The sequence below is a fragment of the Numenius arquata genome, chromosome Z, assembly GCF_964106895.1.
Source record: "Numenius arquata chromosome Z, bNumArq3.hap1.1, whole genome shotgun sequence".
Taxonomy (NCBI): domain Eukaryota; kingdom Metazoa; phylum Chordata; class Aves; order Charadriiformes; family Scolopacidae; genus Numenius; species Numenius arquata.
Genome location: NC_133616.1, coordinates 30,359,032 through 30,379,460, shown reverse-complemented (window position 1 = coordinate 30,379,460; position 20,429 = coordinate 30,359,032). Strand labels below are relative to the sequence as shown.

At 40.0% G+C, this 20,429-nt stretch overlaps 2 protein-coding genes across 2 annotated transcripts in view; one reads left to right on the top strand and one right to left on the bottom strand.

Moving 5' to 3' along the window:
- The window catches only part of GFM2 (GTP dependent ribosome recycling factor mitochondrial 2), a 21,870-nt gene extending 19,347 nt beyond the window's left edge, over positions 1-2,523 (top strand). Inside the window, exons 19-21 of the mRNA XM_074166902.1 lie at positions 596-711; positions 967-1,149; positions 1,579-2,523. Of these exons, the coding sequence (XP_074023003.1) occupies positions 596-711; positions 967-1,149; positions 1,579-1,707 (428 nt within the window). The 3' untranslated portion in view covers positions 1,708-2,523. The remainder of the gene's footprint in view (positions 1-595; positions 712-966; positions 1,150-1,578) is intronic.
- HEXB (hexosaminidase subunit beta) lies at positions 2,524-20,429 on the bottom strand. Its single transcript, XM_074166901.1, has 14 exons — positions 20,096-20,429; positions 19,851-20,008; positions 16,924-16,989; positions 16,087-16,133; positions 15,793-15,903; positions 13,291-13,392; positions 11,554-11,683; positions 9,627-9,807; positions 8,448-8,534; positions 7,788-7,860; positions 6,950-7,124; positions 6,034-6,124; positions 5,715-5,819; positions 2,524-2,834 (listed from the first exon to the last, which is right to left on the bottom strand). Exons 1-14 carry the CDS (start codon positions 20,392-20,394, stop codon positions 2,771-2,773), a joined length of 1,689 nt encoding a protein of 562 aa, XP_074023002.1. The 5' UTR covers positions 20,395-20,429; the 3' UTR covers positions 2,524-2,770.

The window sequence follows — 20,429 nt, the reverse complement described above, 5'->3', positions numbered from 1 at the left end:
TGTTTTTTCTCACATGAGGTTCATGCCTCCAATCTGGTCTAATACAGTTTTTGGTCTGGTTGAGAGTCCTGGGTTTGAGTGAGATAACTTAGCTAGGACACAGCGTCGTTCATCGCTCATGGAACCCTGCCATTTTGGTAGTGGGTTAGTATCAGGCTTTGAGGTGGTCACATTGTGTTGAAAAGGAAAATACAGAAGATATTATGGCTCCTGTTTAAACAGAAGGTTTCACTGCTTTTTCAAATGAGGCCCTGTTTCAATAGACAAGCTTTAGATACTATAATGTATTAAAAAATAACTTCATTTTTGAGAACGGTTGTGTGGATGAGCACACTCGGACACTTCTGGTTCTGAAAATTATCTGTGCTTTTGGTAGAGTTAAGAAAATATGACTGCCAGAAGAGACAAAGCTAGGTAATGACAAAATGAGAAACAAAATGAGTCATATCTTTGGGGGCAGGAAGGGGAAGGAGAAGGGAAAGAGTAAAGTGAGAAGTTCCAAATTAACCCTGAAACTCTTTTTGCATGTGTCTTAATGTTCTGAAAAACAAATGTGCTTTTTTCTTTTTCTCTTATTATTATTTTTTTTTTTCAGGGCCCTTGCTTGGATTCCCAGTTCAGGATATAGATGTGACAGTACAATCACTGACAGTGCATCCTGACACCTCCCACACGATGATATCGGCCTGTGTCTCCCGTTGCATGCAAAAGGTAACAGTGAAACCATAAGCTGCTGTAGACCACAGCAGCATGATACACTATTGGGAAAATATATGTTTCGATATCTGGTAACTCTTCTTCTCTGGCAGAAGAACAGACTTCCCGCACTTGCTGGGGACTTAATAGCTTTTGGGATTAGAAAATTCGAGAGGCAGTGTTAGCTTGAGTTATAGAAGTACTTATTATGTCAGTGTTTAAAAAAAAAAAAAAAAAAAGACAACATAACTGTCCTTCTCTTCCATTTAGGCTTTGAAAAAAGCTGGTATACAAATACTGGAGCCCTTGATGAACCTAGAGATCACAGTAAGTGAAGATCATCTCAGTGCAGCACTCGCTGACCTTGCACAGCGGAGAGGTAGTATTCAAGAAATCCAGAGTCGTCAAGATAACAGAGTTGTGGTTGCTTCTGTTCCACTAGCAGAAATGATGGTATGTGATTATCTAATTAATGGTAAAAAGCAAATCTGATCTTTTTTTTACGTGCTGAAAAATAATCAGGCTTCAGTTCACTTCTCCTGTTGTTATGGATGGATAAACTTGGAATGGATTTTTTTTTATTATATTTTAATTATTGAAGGTCCAAAGCAAGTGCCCCTAGTGGTGTTTTTGCACCTGATTCAGATTGTTAAACCAGCAAGTTTTCAACAGTAAGTCAGAAAAGTAGTAAATACTACTGAAACAGGTTTCACAGAGAATAGTTTTTTAAAAAGTATATTACTAGGTTGACTTATGCATCTATTGCACTTTTAATACAGTAATATTAAATATTATTACAGTAATAATATTATTAGTATGTTGCCGTATACTTCTGACACTCTGTGACCTAATTTGAGTGACTTTTCTTCTCCATTTGTCCAGGGCTACTCAACAGTTTTGCGTTCTCTAACATCAGGCTCAGCAACCTTCACTTTGGAGCTTGCCAGTTACCAAGCCCTGAACAGTCAAGAGCAAAGTGCGCTTCTTCAGAGGAGGATGGGGTTGATGTGATTACTTTACTCTGTAGAACAGTAAAGATACATTTCTTACCCTCCCTGTTAAATATTTTTAGGAGCCTGTTTATGTGCACCAGTACGTTCTTCTGGGACCAACTGGTTGTGGTAAATGATGAATTAGCAGCTGTATGAGCAGATGGTGCTTTTAACTGTCCAAGGGAAGGTTCAAGAGATTGTGTTCTTCTGGCAAAGCCTGGAAATCACAAAGCAGCTGAACCAGAGATGCAACCACAATTTGCTGCTTGCGGAATCTCATCATACAAATCTCTGCAGTGAAAACTGATTTTAAATCCTCTTCGTAGAAATGAGCACCAAGGGCACCTTAAGTAAGAAACTGCTAATCGCATATTTAGTAAGCAAAGTTTGTGGAGTTTATGTCAGTAAATGAAATAACTTTACAGTTCTGGCAGTCTGTATCTTGATTTGTTTTCAGCTGAATAAAAAAACATGGTTAGTAAGCATTTTAAATGGAACAACTGTAAAAGCATTACTTCCTGTATTGTTAGAAACCAGTCTGAACCAGAGTTCAGGACTGGCTGTAACTTCTACCCAAGTTTATTTTAGCAGAATGGATGCTTCTGCAATTTGAGTAAGATCTGTGCAAAAAATACGACGACAGTGAACCCTGCCCACTACCTTGGAGTATGTTGAGGGAGTATTTTTTTTTTGACCTTCAGGAATGGGTGATTTAAGTTGTAATGGTTCTGACTTGCTCTGTGTTACAAGTCGGTTCTGATTTGCAATTTGGTTACATAGAAAAGTGGCAAATTATAAGATACACTGAAATAAAAAGATGGTTTGCTCTTTATTTAAATAGCGTCTTTATTTTTCTTTAACTTCAGAATGTGACAGAACTGGAGTTGGTAACTCTGGTTTCAAGTTTCAGTATTTCACAGTGAAGAATCCCCATTTCTAATGAAATTGTTTTTACTCCAACAAGAATGTCAAATAATTTTAAAAGTGAAAATTTTAAGCCTTGGTTCAGATTTCAGATTGCATGTGCATACATTCATACCCCAGAGGCACTTCAGGTTGTTGACTAGAAATCTCTGCAGCAGTTACTGCCCTCTTGCTTCATGGGCGCAGTATCCAACAAACACAGGTTCAGCTGCTATGCCACGGCTGTTAAAATAAAGTGGAATGTGTATAATAATAATTAAACACCTGGCTGGTTGTATAGGCAGGAATAGAGATACTAGCACTCTCTTTTAATCTTTGTGTAAACAAAACTACTTCCAAGAAATAACAGCTTAGGGACTGAAAGAGGGCCCTATTCTACAGTTGATTATACTTCAGTTAAGTACAATTCTGTTTCAATAAGATGTACCAGAATACTAGAAAACAGGTTGAAAAGCTTAAACTCAGGGTCTGAGTGTCTTGATGTTCTGCAAAATCTATTGCTTTTATTGAGAAGAGGTCATAAGAATATGAAAATATGCATCAGTTGACATTTGCGCACACACGCACCCCCCAAATGTTTCCTTCATACGCAGCTCTATGTCATTTTAATTAATTTTTGGGGGGAGCCAGTTTTACTAAATAAAGGACTTTTTCTACTGACACTAACATAAGTTATTCTCATGTGGCTTTAAAAACAAAAAAAAACCCTTTAACTTATGATGGTGCAGTAAGATAGTATAAAAAGATATTTCAGAGTTAAAGTAGTTGTAGTCAAAATTCTGCTTCTCAGATATTTAAGAGCTAGATAGTACTGTTACAGTGATTTGTAGGATAATACGTAATGGTGTTTAAATTGAACTTAGGAGCTGCAATGGAAGAAACTGAGTAATGAAATAGCTCAGGTGAACTATTGTTTGCCCCTAAGCAAGACCTGCTGTTCGTAAAAGACAGGGTTGTTTTCTAGGTCTCTGGAATATATGCCCACCTTTTTGTTTCCCTTCTCACATCACCATTTCTCTGCAATTTGGGCTGCTGTATCTTACTGGAAGAAATGGTACTATTTCAAGAGCAGCAGCTTTGCCCTTCTGTAAGTGGAGCTACTGTTATGCCAGTGACCCTGACCTAACTGCTACAAAGTTCTACCTGCCCCTTCCTCACTCCCTGGTACCCAGCCCCAAAGCAAGCCAGAGCTCTTCGTTCTACCTAGAAAGGCTCCTTGGCCTGCTACAACTGCCATGGTCTGTGTATACCATGTATAAAAATGTTAGTAGGGCCATAGACCTTTGCCCAGGCTCTAAAACTTTCCAACAGTCTGACTGATTAAATCAGGTCTTTTGATTCACGCGATGCTAAGGAAGCCCCATATACATGAAAGGCAACAGAACTGCAGCTCCAAGGAATGCTCATTTCATCAGTGGAAAGGGAATGGGTTCTCTCATGGTTTTTTGGTTCAAAGCCTATATAAAAGGAATACATTTTCAGGAGGACATGTTCTTTTATTAAGGTAGTCTGTTTATAACAGGAATTGTTCACCATAAGTTTATACGCCAGCAAAGCAGTTTTAGCACCAGAAACTAGTTTAAAGGAGGAAGTGTGCAGCAAGTACAGGGAGCAGTCCTTGGTCTGCCTCTGTGTTCTGCATCTCTCAACGTGAGCACTACCAGAGCAGCTGCAGTTATCTGGATCAGCTCCCTGTGTGTGCAGCATTACAAGTGCCAACATTAAGGAAGAAGATGGAGATGCAGAATAGTTAACCAGTTCCAGGAATAGCATGGCTTAGTTCACTGTAAAACCCTAATCCTAGAGGTACAGCCACTGTACACTTCACTGTTCGGTGTTTTCTGAGCCCCATCAAGAGATGCACCATCTATTAAGTGATAAGACATAAGTTTTTAAAGCCCTTTAATAATGTTTTTAACATTTATTTATTAACTCTCTCTTATCTATTTTTCTCATGACTGAGGGAGATAACACAATTTACATATAGCTATTTTCCTACAGCATTATTTTAAGCCAGCTTGAAATAAACCAAAACAAGTGAAAATTTGAGTCTTTCACTAAGAACTTGATTAATTAAAAAGGTACTTTATACTATGTGAGAAACCAACATAAAACAGGAGATAACATACTATAAGCTGAAAGTCAGTGATTCCGACAGATAATCATGCTAAGACATCTACAGAAACATTACCAGAGTGCTCAAGTGCTGACTCCAACTGCCATTGTACGTTATTCTCTAAAAAGCTGATTTGTATCTACCTCAAAATACTTCTTCACGCTGCTGGGATTTTCAATGACTTGTTGTAAACTTTTGTAGAGGAATTAAATCGCATGTTGCATTCTCGCTGCAGTCCAGCTCTCGCAGCAGTATTTGCAAAAACCTAAAAGGCTCTCTGGCTGTATACTTTTAAAGTGGAGTCAACTTCGACTTAAGACCTAGAAACCACTCATTTCTACAACTGTGAATATACAAAGACAGCACTAGCAACAGTTAACCAGTAATTTCTCTAGATACTTTGCAGGAAAGAACTGCAGAGAAAAATAGGTTACGAACTGACTTTGTTTACAGTTGTCATAAATTTATTAAAATTTATCAGGGAGTCCTGACCCACGCCTTTCAGTTTGTACACTAAGGCAATACCTGAAAGAATAGCTCACTCAAGGTCTCCGCTCATGCAAATAGCTCCACCTGATTGCCTGCTGTAGGGCTTTAATTATTATTTATAATAAATAATTAACAACTTTTTTTTTTAAAAGTCTGCTTCTCCTGTCTGTGTACTCCTCCCACATACCCTTTAATACCTTTTTTTGTCTGAAATAAGTCAATCATAGTGTTGGTCTTTCCTTTCTAGAGGAAAGAAGGTTCTAGTATTTCACTGGAGAAAGTTAATGAGTTCTGAAAATTTTAGTTGCAAAACTGTCTAGAGCTCCTGCCTTAGTGCATCTGTTCTTCCTCTTTTGGGTACAAAACCACATGGGATGACATTTATGCAGTCAGATTAGATTGCTGCTGGCTTTCCTCCCTTCGTTTCCAAGCCTGCACTTGAGCTCCATTGGTTGTAAGGCAGGAGAACCAAGCTTTGCTACAGCTACTAATCTTACCGGAGCATGCGGCATCGGTGATTAGTCAGTCTTTCATAGGCATCCTGCAAGTTGGTCACATTTCTGCTGCTCCAAAGTCTTTCCCCTATAGCACTTGCTCGAGGCCTGTAAAGATATACTGAGTTTTAGAGTAGGTATGATCTATAACCAGAATGGAATAAAGTTTTTAATACCAAGTTTTATATATCCAGAAGCATAAATTTTTATTGCAGCTCAGGCTCAGCACAGAGCACTGTAACCACTAACATACAGTCCTGTTGGATTTATTAATGCTCCATGTAGCTAGCTTTCTAAAATCTAAAGATAAAGCAGTTCATACCATAATCTTGGTGTGAGGTTAGTTGCATCCACAAATTCCCCCCATAGGCAGGCTTCTCCACCTATTAAAAGCTTTTTCTGTTTTTCAGATCCTGAAGTCAAAGCAGAAAGTTAGAATTTCTATTTGCCCAGAAGATGGGCATGTATCAACAATTTCATTTTCCAATACTGATAGAGGACTGATGTTCAGTTGTTTGTTTTATCATATAAAATACCTACCCTGAGCACTAACTTAGCATTTTGGTAGTCTTGTTACTGAATGTGAGAACAACCAGCCTATTTGCCCAGAAAACCCGTTTCCCTTCTCTGTCAGAAAGGATTTTGCCTTTTATCTTCTGAAAGACATTCCTGTGTTCTGACATTCTTCAGAGATTTCAGCCCTGATTGAAACTGTTCATTCTATCACACACAGAACACTCCTTGAAAAAGCTATGAAGTCAGGTGTTCTCCCTGATCAGCTCCAAGAGCTACCTTGCATAAAATGAAAGCCCCAGGGAAAGAATAAGATGTTTGTATCAACTTCAGCCAGAGAGAGAAAACGTCTTTTTCTAGAACAGTCTAACACTCTAGAACCTTGCTAACATATGAATTCAATGTCTGTCTACCAACACAGCCGTTTTGCACAACTCTGGCCCTAATGCATGATGCATCTGTTGACTGAGTCCAGCATCCTCTCTCACACAAGCACCAGTGCCAGATGCTTGAGGAAGGTAACACTTTTCCCTGTGAGAAGTGGGAAGTTGTGTATTAATTTGAGAATTTTCCAGAGTTCTAGCGGACATTAAAGTCCTTTGATTACAGCCTGCCTGATCATAGTGACTGCATGACCACTCTAAATAGCTTTATTCTTTCCATTTACTCCTCACTATGAATCAAAGACTTTCATGCACAAAACGTGTGTAAGAAAAGTAACAAACCAGGGAAGTTAAGCGGTTCAACACTGTAGTACTTCTTCCAGTCTTGCCCATAGCTAATGTAGTCTAAGTACCAGGGAGCTGACAGGATAGCAGTGAACCCAGCTCCAGTGACACTGCTCAGTTCATGAGCATAGTTGTTTCCCATCCACACTTGAACTACAGTGTCTGGTTTCAGCTAAAAGGAGAAAAAAAACCAAAAAAAAACCCACAAAACATTAGAGGCAATCCTAATTGCTGTTATCAGGAAAAAAGGATGATGGATTTCAAAACTGGGTATTGTGTTTCAAAAAGGAAAGTTTTGGAAGCTACCTTTTGTCATTTCCACCTCCCCCACACCCTAAAGCTGATTAGCTCTTTGCTGGTCTTAAACAGAGTTCGCACTAGACTGAAGCCTAGGTTATACTACAAACAGTTAACGCCCTAAGAGGGTTCCTACATGCACTAGTTATCTTACCAGCTCTGAAAATCTGAGCAGCACCTGGTGTGTTACTAGGCCAGATACAGAGCTCTTTAAAAAAAAAAAAAAAAAAAAAACACACACCAACACGGAAACTCAGAAATTTCCCTACCCTTTACTCAAGAAGCTCTAAAGCCTATTATACTACCTGTGTTCTTTAGAAACCACTTCAATGCCGGTGTTCCTGTTCCACCTATTTTACACATTCAATAAATGATAATTTCAAGGCAAGCCCCACACCTGGGGACACCTGCTAAAGTCAGCAGACTTGACTTGCTTTAACTGTCAAGAGACACACGCACAACTACTTCATAGTCTACTATAGCCTTTCACAATATTCCGCTGTTACGGAAGAGTATCTTACTTATTTTTCCATCTTACCTGTGCTTTGTTATCAAACACTTCTTGCCAGACCACATATCCTTTGTTATAGGAGGAAACAATGTCCAAAATCCTAGAATTTAGAAATAAGTTCATGTTTGTGAACTTCAGTGAGGTCAGTACAGGCACACTGTTTTCTACCCTGAGGCACATCAGACCTTTCCCAGCACTGCACAGGGGACCAAGAAAAAATATTTTTTTCTGAGGCCTTCGGTGCTCTGCCTCAAAGAGGATGCTCTCCCATGTAATAAGGATATGCACATGCAGTGACACAAACTGATGTTCAGAACTACCAGCAACTCATACAGGTGTCTAAATCCATGTTTTTTTAAGAATAAGAGAAATAAATGGCTGCAAAAGCCTTAGGACTTTTCCTCCGCACCCTGTGTGTTGACATTACAGCAGTTACCTAGTCTAAGCTACCCAGTACATTCAGAGTGTCTGTAGAACTAGCCTATATGTCATTGTTGTGTCCCGTAATTTAAAACTGTGAACTTTACATTAAGTTCATTAAAATAAAAGAAAGTAGGCAGTCCCCCATACATGGCAATTTTTGAAAACAGTATAAGCTAACCTAAATCAGCTTCACTATCTGCACCTCAACACCACCCTCAGACAGTGGTTGTGAAAAGCTGAGCAGGAATTAAAACACCAACATACTTCTGAATATAGTAAGATTCCAGTTTAGCATAGTCAATGCCAAATCCTTGCTTCTTCATGAACTCTCTCACGTCAGGGTTAGATTTCCTTAAATAATAACAACAAGTAAGTTAGAAGAAAAAAAAAAATAATAATAATTTTGTTACATTTTAAACCGGGTTTCTCAACCGTTTCCACCTATGCCCAGCAGACTAGTTGATGCCTCAGGCACGCCATAACCTGGAATGCACAACAAGGTAGATGCAGCAGGCTAAGATGATTTAGGTATTTTGAAACAGTTCATCCTGATTTGAAATAACGCCAACAGTCCTACTTCTCTGTTAGAACTACTGGAGTCCCTGTTCTGAAGTGGTCTCTGGCAGGCTGCCTCAAGCTCCTAAGAGCTCTGGGGTTCCTGGTTTCTCTGTGACTTCGCAGGAAGGTTGCAAGCAGGTCTGGAAACTGAGCACCATAATAACAGGGGATCTTCAGGAGTGACATCAAGAATTTGGGAAAATACGCAGAAAGCAAACCAATACTTTTGTGATAGAAAATTTCTGACAAATGCTCTATTTAAAAATTAAAGGAAGTCCTGAGTGTTCATATTTGATGTTTGAAGAGAGCGCATAGACACTAACTAGATCAATGTGAATACTCATGCAATTAGATCTGCTCAAATTCTGTAATATTAGTTACCGCAGCAGAGAGACTCCAAAATATTCAAAATCCACAACCAACTGAAAAACTCTACAAGCAGACAGGAGTCAGTAGTGTAATACTTAATGTTAGCAGATTTTCTGGAAGGCAGAACTCAATGGAAAGAAATGCTTTTCCTTTAACACAAAGCATTTAAATGTTAATTATCTTATATAGTGTGTATATATATATATATAGTATATATAATTATCTTATATATCTTTTCTACCATACTAGTTCTCCTTCCTGCTAGGTTAATTTTCCTGAAGAAATCCTTTAGAGTACCTAAACATTTGTGAAACTACCAGTCAAAGCAAAATTCTGCACAACATCACTTGCGTGTTGAGGATTACAAACACTCTGCCTGTAAATCGTTACAAAAGTAGGAGTGGAGATCTTTGGTTTAAGCAATGAAAATTGTCTCACGCAACTGAGTTGCATAATGGATGGATTTAGGGAAGTTTAAGAGGCACCAGTTATTTATTCTTTGAACTCTCACCATACCAACAATTGAAGTCCACTTCATCTCCTCCCAAATGAATGTATGCATCGGGAAATACACTGCTGATCTCTTTGTAGAATTTAGTCATGAAGTCATAAGTTGTATTCAAAATGGGATTTACAGGTCCAAAGGACCCAGTTGGATGTTCTCCACTGTAACAACGTGTGAGAAGATCTTTTTGACCTAATAGAAACAATTAATAGAGGATATTCAGTTCCATGTTGGTGTGCTAACTTTACTAGCAGGAAAAGGCAGTTACCCATATTAAAAAGGTTAATATTAATGACTTAAGTATTCATCTAAGTATAATCAAATGAGGCAGGATGAAATAAAACAACTTGCCCAAGGTTGAAGAACCCTCTAACTGCAAATTAGGACTCTGGCTTTTAGATTTCTGATTTAACACACACTAATTTATGAAACTGTACTTATGTTAGTGTACCTGCAAAACAGCTTCTAAATCACTACTTGAATAAAAAAAGCTTTAACGGACTTAGAAAGCAAGCCAATTAGAAGGAAGCCAAACATAACGAGTGTGCTCTGGAGGCCTCTCTTCTCTTTTTATTACTCTGCTAACACCTAAGTAGGTGGGAGATACATGGCTCAAGGCAGCTGTCCTACCTTAGCCTGCTAGGTATTTACCTCAACACAAGAAAGAAAGGCTAGACATCAAAACTAAGCACTGCTTCTTGAGTCAAGGTATCTAAAGCAACATGAGCCAGGATAGCAAAATCGGAAAATGTAAATTGGAGATTCCTAAGTCCCAGTTTACTCGGTAAACTGGGGTTGCAGCAGCAGCACCTTTCTGGCTTTGTGTTTCCTTCTCTGAGCACATTTCCCCCAAACATGGCCCTAGTGGCAGATTGCTTCAACTACCCTCCTTGCATGTCTTCAGACTTCTCCCCAGTATCTTGAATTTGAATGCAAACAAAGCATAGCTACCCAGATTCATAGGCAAAGCCAGGACTGGCTCCTGTGCATCACATCAAAAAAAGCTATTACACAAGAAGCTATCAGGAACAGTTGATTTTAGGCAAGGGAGCTCAACTGTGCTCCTAATATGAACGTAGACCACCTCACATATCAGCAGGCAAGCCACTGGCTTTTATTAGTGCTCCATAACAGCAAAGACCACATGAGATGGACTCAGAAAGACTGTTCAGAAAATTTTTGTTTCACCTTGTTCCTTTCCTCCTCATTTTGAATTAGTGAGAAAGAAACTGAGGAATCTTCCAACACTATGGCCACGTCTTCACAGGATGAGGGCAAGACTTGTCCCAAGGCTAAAGCTAAAGCTACGAAGCACTATAAAAACCTTTACTATTTCCAGTTTGGCCAAAACCATCTTACATTAATTGTAGTGAAATTGGAGTCAGTGCACCTTGAATTAAGGCACAAGGTTCCCTGGTCCTTGAGTACACGTAAACATTACCACCCTCAGGATTCAAGCATTCTCTATCAATAGAAGTATTATTCTGAAACCCAGAAGACAGAGAGTGAAAAAGCACCCAACTTTGCTGTGTTTCGTACACCAGCAGACTACCACTTTACTAACAGAAACATTGACAGAACCTTCCCAAAGCAGAAATTTCTACTCTAGACACAGCAACTCACTATTTCTAGCCGCTGCCTTACTGCTGTAAAAATCAAGAGTACCAGATGGGGGGGATAACAACAACACGAAGTCAAAGGCAGACAGAATATATTTGTGCCTTCACACACACACCCAGCACAGGAAGTGTTAGTTTTTTCCGTTCACTTTAGTTCCTCAAACTTGTAAAGGTCATGGCCATCACGGAGTCTGCCCCTTGCTTATCTCTCATCAAGGGCCTTTCAAAGCACTTTAAAGGCTGATTTTTAACAAGTTAATTTGCTTGCTACACCCTACTTACCACAATCTTTTAACCATTAATACTTTCTTGGACATACCTTTTCCCCAAGACTGTGTGTGTCCTGGAGTATCAAACTCTGGAATAACTCTAATGCCCCTTAACCGGGCATACTCGATCACCAGACGGACGTCAGTAGGAGTATAGATGTGGTTATAGGAGTAGGCTCCCTGTAAAGTATTCATGTTTAGAAACAGTTTACAAAGCATTATACCAGCAGCTCACAAAATTGGGATTAAAGTGTTGTAATTTAGACTGGAGAGCAGTTTTACAAGTTGGCCTTTTCTGGTTATCACATGTGCAACTGCACTGACAGTACTTTTAGGCTGACCGGGGGGGGAAAGAAATGCCAAAATCCACAGAAATTAACCCCTTTTTCCACATTAAGACAAATCTCCTGAGGAGACCAACCTTTCCTCCTTAGCTCACAGTTACTGAACAGAAAAGCTAGCATCTATTACATCAGATTTTTGAAAGATACATTTTTCAATTCTTCTGTACAGAGGCAAGTTAGTTTCTCCCTCCACCTCTGCATAATTAGTTCTGAAATATGCGGCCCTTGTTAAACGACATGCAAGACTAACAAAAAGAAATCTGCCAAGTCAGAGAGAATAGCGTCTTCTTTCAACACCTCTGCTTGTCAGTTTGGATACAACATTCAATTTCACATCAGGGCATGTTTGTTTTGTGATTCTGAATTTCAGCGTTATTCCACTTCCATGCAGCAACAAATGTGACAAATGACCCAGACTGCTACAGTTTTGTGAAACAGATGCTTGCCAAAGAGCCGAACTACATAAGAAAAGCATGATGACTCTTCATGATTAATAGCACCTTAAGGTTCTATTTATCTGGCATCAATTTCCACAGCTGAGCTGCTCAAAAAAGATAATGGTAAACAAGAAGCCTTTCAAAAAGAAGGCTATTGAGACAAAGGCCATCTACTTTTCTCCAGCTGTCAGCGGGGAATGGAACAGAACTCCACAGCTATTACTAGGAAAAATAATCTGACTGCACCATTTAACATCTACAATTTTTTAATTAAGAAATTCTTCACAGCATCTGCTACATAATTTTCATGAGGGTCAGTTTAGGCTCTACTTAATTATTTTTAATTATTATAATACAGATATTAGGCTCTACTTAATTATTCATGATTGATTTGACTACTACTCTACCATGACTAAGCAAGAACCTTATGATGGCTTCCATTAATTAGCAAAACCTGCTGTGAATCAGGAAATAAAGAGATACATTGCATCGTATTTGTTTTAGAAAACAACCTCTCACTTCAGGATTTCTTAAAGACATGTTGTGTATTGTAAAGGTAACTAGTTCTCAGAAAGGGCAAAAGTAGTACTACAGCGGTTCCAAACCTAGAGGTGACAGGAAAATCTCTTACACTCGTTTGAGTGGCAGGAAGTCTACCAGCTAAACAAACCAACAAACAGAAATCCAAGCACTGTTCAACAAATTATTTGCACACCATTAGTGCTTGAAGGCCTGCAAACACTGAGGATCTCTGTCAGCAGCAAACTTGCACAGAAGAGTTAGGAAGGTCATTTACCATGCATCCTCCAAAGAACGCTCGAACATGGTCCACACAGACACTCAGGTAGGATCCTAAACATGATCTTGCTGGTTACTGGTCCTCTGATACTGTTTCACACTCAGCCAGAGCAAATGTATTCAACCACTGGTAGGCTCTGCACTCTATTTTCACAAAATATGTGCCAGAATTCCGCCCTCCCACCCTGCTCCAGTGATGTATACTCACCTTGTCACTTAACTCAGGGAAATAAATACTCTGGTAAGGGAATGACTGATCATCTACTATATGCCAGTGAAGAACATTGAACTTGTTAAAAGCCATGGCATCCTGTAACAAATAACGCAATACAGTCTAGTTAAGCACTTCACTCTCACAGAAAACCTATGCAAAAAAGGTGGTCTTGTCTCTGTATATCCCTTCTGCCAAAAGCAACAACTTAAAAAAACAAAGAAAAAGCGTACCATGTTCCACTGAATCCTAGAAACGCACCAGCCTGTTTATACTACTGCTCCATTCGTCTGCCATCTATTTGCACCACCCCTGCCAACAAGCTCTTGATCTGATCATGCTACACTGGCTTGTAGAAGCGGAACTGCTATATATGCTTATGCATTTCTTCCACTTCAGAACATAGCTGAGTAATTCCCTATGCACCATCATCTATTTCAGCTTACAGAAAAGCCTGTATTTTTCTACCTAAATAATTTGGACTCGAAAACTAAACAGCATGAGAGAGTTTCTGACTATTTAGCACCTCCCTACTTGCTAGTGACTTCTGCACAATCCCATTTGAAAGGTATGCAATATAAATGCATGCATTTTCCACACAGAAGATGTGTTCTCTTATTGTTTTCAGTCATTACAGTGTCAGTACTTCCCCTTTTTGAACCTCAAGATAATCAATATACATGTTAACACACCAATTTTAGAATTATGACTCCAGATGGACAGTTACATACACACACACGTTATGCAAGTTTGTCAGAGTCACTAGAAGCATTGTGTGCTGCGAGCAGTAGGAGTAAGTGTTCTCTATATCATTTGGGACTAAGTAATTGTAACACAATTGCTTCCGATCCCTTGCCACAATACAATTATTTCCACAACACCCCCCCTTTCTTTTTTTTCACCAAGCTGGGTTTAAAGAAGCGACAAAATCTCTTCAGGAACTCCCACCAAATCCAAAGGAAGACTACCTTGTCCATTCCCCAAAATTATCTCATCTGTGTTATTAGACAGCAGAAGTTCTAATTACTACATGTCTTCATGCATTTCTATCAAATACCATCTTTCCACACGGAAAATTACACCTCCTGACCTTTACGTCAGCCACTCCTTCCTCAAGGACAATGCACTTCCTGGAAACACAGTACAGCAGCTGAACACAAACATAGAATGTACTTGAACTGCTGCCTTAAGCATCTAATTACCACATGACAGTGAAGGGATTACTGCTGCTTTTTATTAGGCTAGCCTGGATTCAAGCAGGCACAGAGGTGGGAGGAAAAGCACACTTGTTCTTAAACCAGCAAAATGTCATAAAACGTAGCTCTGGGAAGTTATTAGAGCCACAGGTACCATTTAAGGAAAGAAAACAGAACAGCAACAGTTACAGAAACACAAAAAAGTTTACAAATGCAAGCCTCAAAAGTCAAGTTACTCTTTGGACATTGTTGTCTTTTTTAGAAAAGACAACAAATATTGACACAATTAACTACTTGAGTCTTTGAAGCACCCTCAGTTGCAAATGAAACACTACACAAACACTGCTTGCTAAACAGGGACTGATCTTAAAGGTAAATACAAGTGGTAAATACCCATGGAGGGGCAAGTTCCGAGCACAGTTCAAGGATGACCTCAGAAATGAAGACTGATTTTACCTGCCCTCTCCTCCTGCCCCCATCTTAAGCCTGCTCTGCAAAGTTCTGCAACATGGAAGGGAAATTTCTAACACTATTTCATCTTTGAAAAGCAAGACAGAGACAAGACACTGCATGCTCCTCCACTCGAAGGCTCCTCCATTTCAACCCACCAAATAAATCCTGCTACAAGGATTTCAACAGCAGGAACGAGGTGTACAGAACAGAAGAAAACACAGCTTTGACTTCTATGATTACACAAATTCACCACCATCAAGGTGAAAGTATACAATTCTTAGTGTGCTTATGTAAGCTGTTCAGAGAAAGTTTTGCTTGGGTTTTTTTTGTTTGTGTGGTTTTTTTCATTTTGAAGGGGCATGGTGAAAGAAATCAGTGGCTTCCAATGTACATTTCCAATTTCCCCCCTTGCTCTGTACTGCTCAATTGCCGGCTTGCTGTTAGCAGCCTAAGAAAGGATTACCAAAGCCTGGTTATTGAAAAGACTGGAATTTTCCTGAAGCCAGGACTTACAAGGTCTCCCCTGTACTGTTTGGTGACAGTCAGATGTCTCAAAACTTGATTCCAAGAAACATGTGAGCTGGTTTAGGCAACAGAAAATAACAGAAAGCCCGAAGCACCACAAATCCCAGCCCCCTTTACAGATCCACTAATCCTTGTGTCTGCCCACTCAGTTCCTCTCTGGCGTACATTCTGACCTTCACTCAGCAAAGTTCACTCTGTCCTTTTAGAAGTCAGCCAGAGGAGATGGGTTCTCCTTCCACACAAGCTCCAGTTGCTACCTACTTCAGGGGGCAAAACACAACAGCAAAAAGCCTTCATTGTTAATGATACAAAACTGCCCACTTACCAGGTTTGTAAGAATAGATTTCAATGGTAAATAATGCCTTGAAGTGTCTAGTAAGATTCCTCTATGAGCAAATCTTGGGAAGTCGTCGATTTCAGATTCATTGACAAGAAACTATGAGAACAAGATATAAAAATTAGAATTCTTATTTTACATTCACTGTTTCAAACAGACACTACTTACTTTTTAGTTTGTTAAGAGCTTTCCAAGGATAATTTTCTGAAAAAAGTGCTTAATGAAACTAGTAGATGTGCTGCTTCTAGAAAAGCACCTAATAAAGAATGTGGCTATACTTACACTTCCATAGTCGTCTTCATGAACCAACTGGCTGAAGGTTTCCAAACCTGGAAAAAAATATCCAAGAAAGAGATCTGGAGTACAATCCAGTACTTGTCCTTAAAGTTTTAGTTAAAAACAGGACCATAGCTATTTACAGGTGTTCGCATAGCTAGAAAGAATGCTTTGTAGCTGAGATTCTTTCTCTTTAGAACAGTTTCTCTAATTGCTCAAGCACTACAGTGCAACAATGAAGTTCTGAAGAGAGAACCGTTTAAGCTCTCCATTATACTCAAGTACTGAATATTATCAGTACAGCTCAGCTGTATCAAACTAATATCTAAGTAGTACGGAAGTTACTGTGAGCAAGGTAGGAATTTCTGACGTTGTCATACTTCTACTCCTGTCCTTTCTGGAACTGCTGAAATTTCTAATTTAGCATGAAAAATCTGCTAGTTTAGACTAACATTCCAGTAAAAACAGCAGACTGAAACTTCAGCATTATGGTCTTCTTGGTGATGCGTCCAGCATGTTCAGTCATTAGATGCAGTCAGAGAATAATTTGTTATTCATTCTGTAGATCAGAGAGCTTTTCAGCACCTAGGATTTGGTTGACTTGGCTGATTTCAGGCACAGCAAGGGTGCACTTCTGGTGTGACACTGGATCTGAGATACTGAGCATCCGAACTGAGGGTCTGACTAACACACATGCGGGTATCCTTCTGGCGTCTATGCCCAAGTTTATTTCCCAGGAAGGACTGAATGAGGGCAAGGCTCAGTGGTCAGATGGTTCTTAGTCTGGCATAGATTTTCTGTAGGTTCATACCAAACAGCTCTATACGAAAAGTATCAGCTTACCTCTTAGAGCACCCCATACCTCATCTGCTTTAAGTATAGCCACAGGCTCAGCTACAGTTAAATGATCTAAAGAAAAAAAAACAAAACACATTATTCCTCAAGGAAGTATGGAATGACTGGACAACGTTAACAGGCAGTCAAAAGATTCTTCAAGTGCCACATCTTCTTTTGGTTGTTTTTTTTTTTTTTTTTTTTTTTTTTTAATTCTAACCAATGCTATTTTTAACAGTGATACCGTGCCACTATATTTCATTTATGTGCTCCTGAAATAATGCAAGTGACTAGTCAGAGAGTCAGCAGTTAATCAGTAAGACAATAAAAGAAATATAGTGTTTAATAATGGCAATGTTAAATATTGCACGTGGGCCAAAATTCCAGCCAAGTTTAACCCAACTGATTTAAACCATATCAGAAGATATTTTTGCATTTAAGGCATAGGTGATAAGGGTTAAGTAACTAAGCCAGGCCTAAATGCCTAAGTTTACTTCTCCTTTTATCTTCCTTTTATATAGATTATGCTTATATATTTTTTTGAGATATAGCTTACAGAGATATAGCAAGTAATACTGTTAAGTGCTAGCTATAAAGGTATAGTTACAAAAGAAAAATAAAAAAACAGACCCCACCATCTAATGATCATGTGTACAGGGGCAATGAGATGAAGTAAGGGAAGAAGAACGGTATCTGAAGCTATTCACAAAAATCCTCCCTTGAGTTTGAGTACTTAAGTACAGTACAAAATACTGGGGAAAAAAAGGCTAAAATAATTTTGTTTTTCCATTTAAGGTGATTCAGTAAATTTTAGTGAAGAAACAAATATCTTTTAAATATGTTAATTTTAAAAAATCACATACAGTGTATTTTTATACATCTATGTGTATCTATAAAGCTATAAACATATTATTATTTAAGCATCCAAACAATAATAAAATGGACCAGAGTTGCACATTTGAAGCGGCAGGGGGGGGAAAAAAAAAAAAAAATCAAAGGAGGAAATTGCTGTATAATGATTTATCAGATCTGCCTCAACATGAAAGAATGGCTGGTTATCAACTATACAGTTCAAACATTTGCCCAAAATACTACAGAAAAAGCCATTCAGGGACATGAAGAAAGCACCTCAAGGTTTCATTTTAGCCTAAACACAGTCTGTATATACTGGAAGTTCTGGGTAAGAAACAGAAGAGTACTGCAATCTTCACAGGTCTTTCTGTCGTAAATTGTAATTCAGTCAAGGATTTACTTCAAAGACAGCAGGCTTTCTTCTGAACATATATCATACCTTAAATGAATGCAGAGTAACAAGTTTTGTATGGCTACTTGGAACCTTTTACACAAGCAAGCAAGAAGCCAGCAGGAAGAAGGGTAGATAACTTGTACTTTGATTACATATCCAATACTCTTTCTACAGGATAGTCATTGACTGATCTGTGCTACCTCTATTAAGAAAAGAAGCCAAACTGCTCAATCCAGCAAGTGACTGGTTGCGTATTGAAATGTGTATTTCAGCATTTGCTCCCTGATCAAGTTATCCCACTATAAACAAAACTAACACCTTCCTGAAGTCTGGAGATCTCTGCTTACTACATGAGGAAAACTCCATGTTATTCTTAACAGGAAGCTCCTTTTCTACAGCAGTGGGAAAAACTCTGATGGTTCTGAAGAGTGCAACCTAGAAATCACATGATCTGAGAGATTCACTGACAGAAAAGAACCAGCTTTGGTTAAAATCTGAAGTTCATAAAACAGTTCAAAGTTCACCTAGTGGTAAAGCAGTATAACCTGACTGTGGCAGAAAAATTCTAAAGCGTTAGCAATTTTGCTGCTATACCTCATTTGCATTGAAATGAATGACAGACTTGCACACAAAAATTGCACTACTTGGCTAAACGTACCAAGAAACCAAGGAGACTGAGTAAACTTAAAATGAGTACATTTTATCACAACTCAGGTGGAGTTAATCCTGCTGCAGGTGTATGACTTAAGATGAAAAGGATCTTTCCTAAGGATCTGTATCCTGCATACTAAACAACTAAGAGACCATCTGTCATTTGTTTTAGTGGCCAGCCCAGCCCAAACCACAACACTAGTATAGAAGATTATCTCAAGACAGAACTAGATAAATTGATTATGTTGAATTCTGTGCTAACTTGCCCAGACAAAAAGCAATACTATCAACTCATCCTTAATTCTGTTAAGAAACTTCTCTGGTGATTAGGACTTGAATTTAGAGTACTTCTCCATTCTGGACTTCGGTCATAAAACTTAAGAACCATAGCAGAACTAATCCAATGTAACCATCATGTTTTTAAATCCTTTTTTGGATCTACTGGTAGAATGAAAGTGAACTTAGAACACTGCAAGATGAATAACAAGGAGTTCAATGAACACTTTCTGGTTTTCCAGGAAAAACAGAAGTATCATGTACATGAGGCAGCGTAGGTAGCTTCAATTAAGATGTCGTTATTTCTAAGGAGAGCAGATAAATAAGCAAAGCCAGCCTTCATACAATACCCTGTACCGAAAGAAAGGATGATCTCTTGACTACGTATAGATCTCACCACACAGCACAGCTTAATATCTCTAGTCGCTAATGACAGTTACTAGAAAGAATAGCAGCAGATAAACTAGCTAAACTGCTAGCTAAACCGCAGAAATCATCGGTTACACTTCTAACCGGCTTCACGATTCACTGTGGGCTGAGATCTTCCACAGCACTAACTAAGAGCAAGAATTATCTTCTGGTTGCCGCTGCTTGTGCAACGTTCTGGCGCGCCCCAGCGAGCCTATGATTCCCGGCTCCTTAAAAAAAACAAAACCCACAAATAAATCTGCCGACCTTTCCATTGGACACACGACTGGAAAACGAGGGCTAAGGATGCTGCCTAAGGAGCCGAAGGCGGGGAGCGGCGGAGCGCGGTACTCACAGGCCTCGCTGGAGGCGAGGTGGGGGTAGCTGTTACAGCCGGGGTCCGGGGCCTCGATCACCACCTGCAGCTCCAACAGCTCGGGCCCCCCGAGGCCGCCCGGCGGCCCGCGGCCCCACGTCCGCCAGCGGGACTGCCCGAACATGTACTCGTAGTACCTGCCGGGGAAGCACAGACACCGGCGGGGCCCTGAGGTAACCGCTCCCGCCACCAGGGCCGCCGCCCGCCGCCCCGCCGCCCCTCACCTGCGGAAGGCGTCCTGCAGCAGACCGCAGTCCGGCCCCGCCGAGGAGCCGGCGCCGTGGACCAGCTGGAAGCGGCCGGGGGCCAGCTGCAGCTGGCGGCGGGACGTGCGGAGCCACTGCGGCAGGGGCCATAGCGAGTCCTCACGGACGGTTCCCGAGACCGACTCCCACTCGGCCAGCTCCGGCGCGGCCTCGGGCTCGGTCGGCGGGACGCCGTGGCGAAGGCTGGTGCTCACCAGCACGGCGGGCACAAGGAACAGCCCCAGCAGCAGCCCGGCCAGGCCCATGGCTCTGCCCATAGCGCGACTGCTGCCACAGCCCACGACGACCGGCT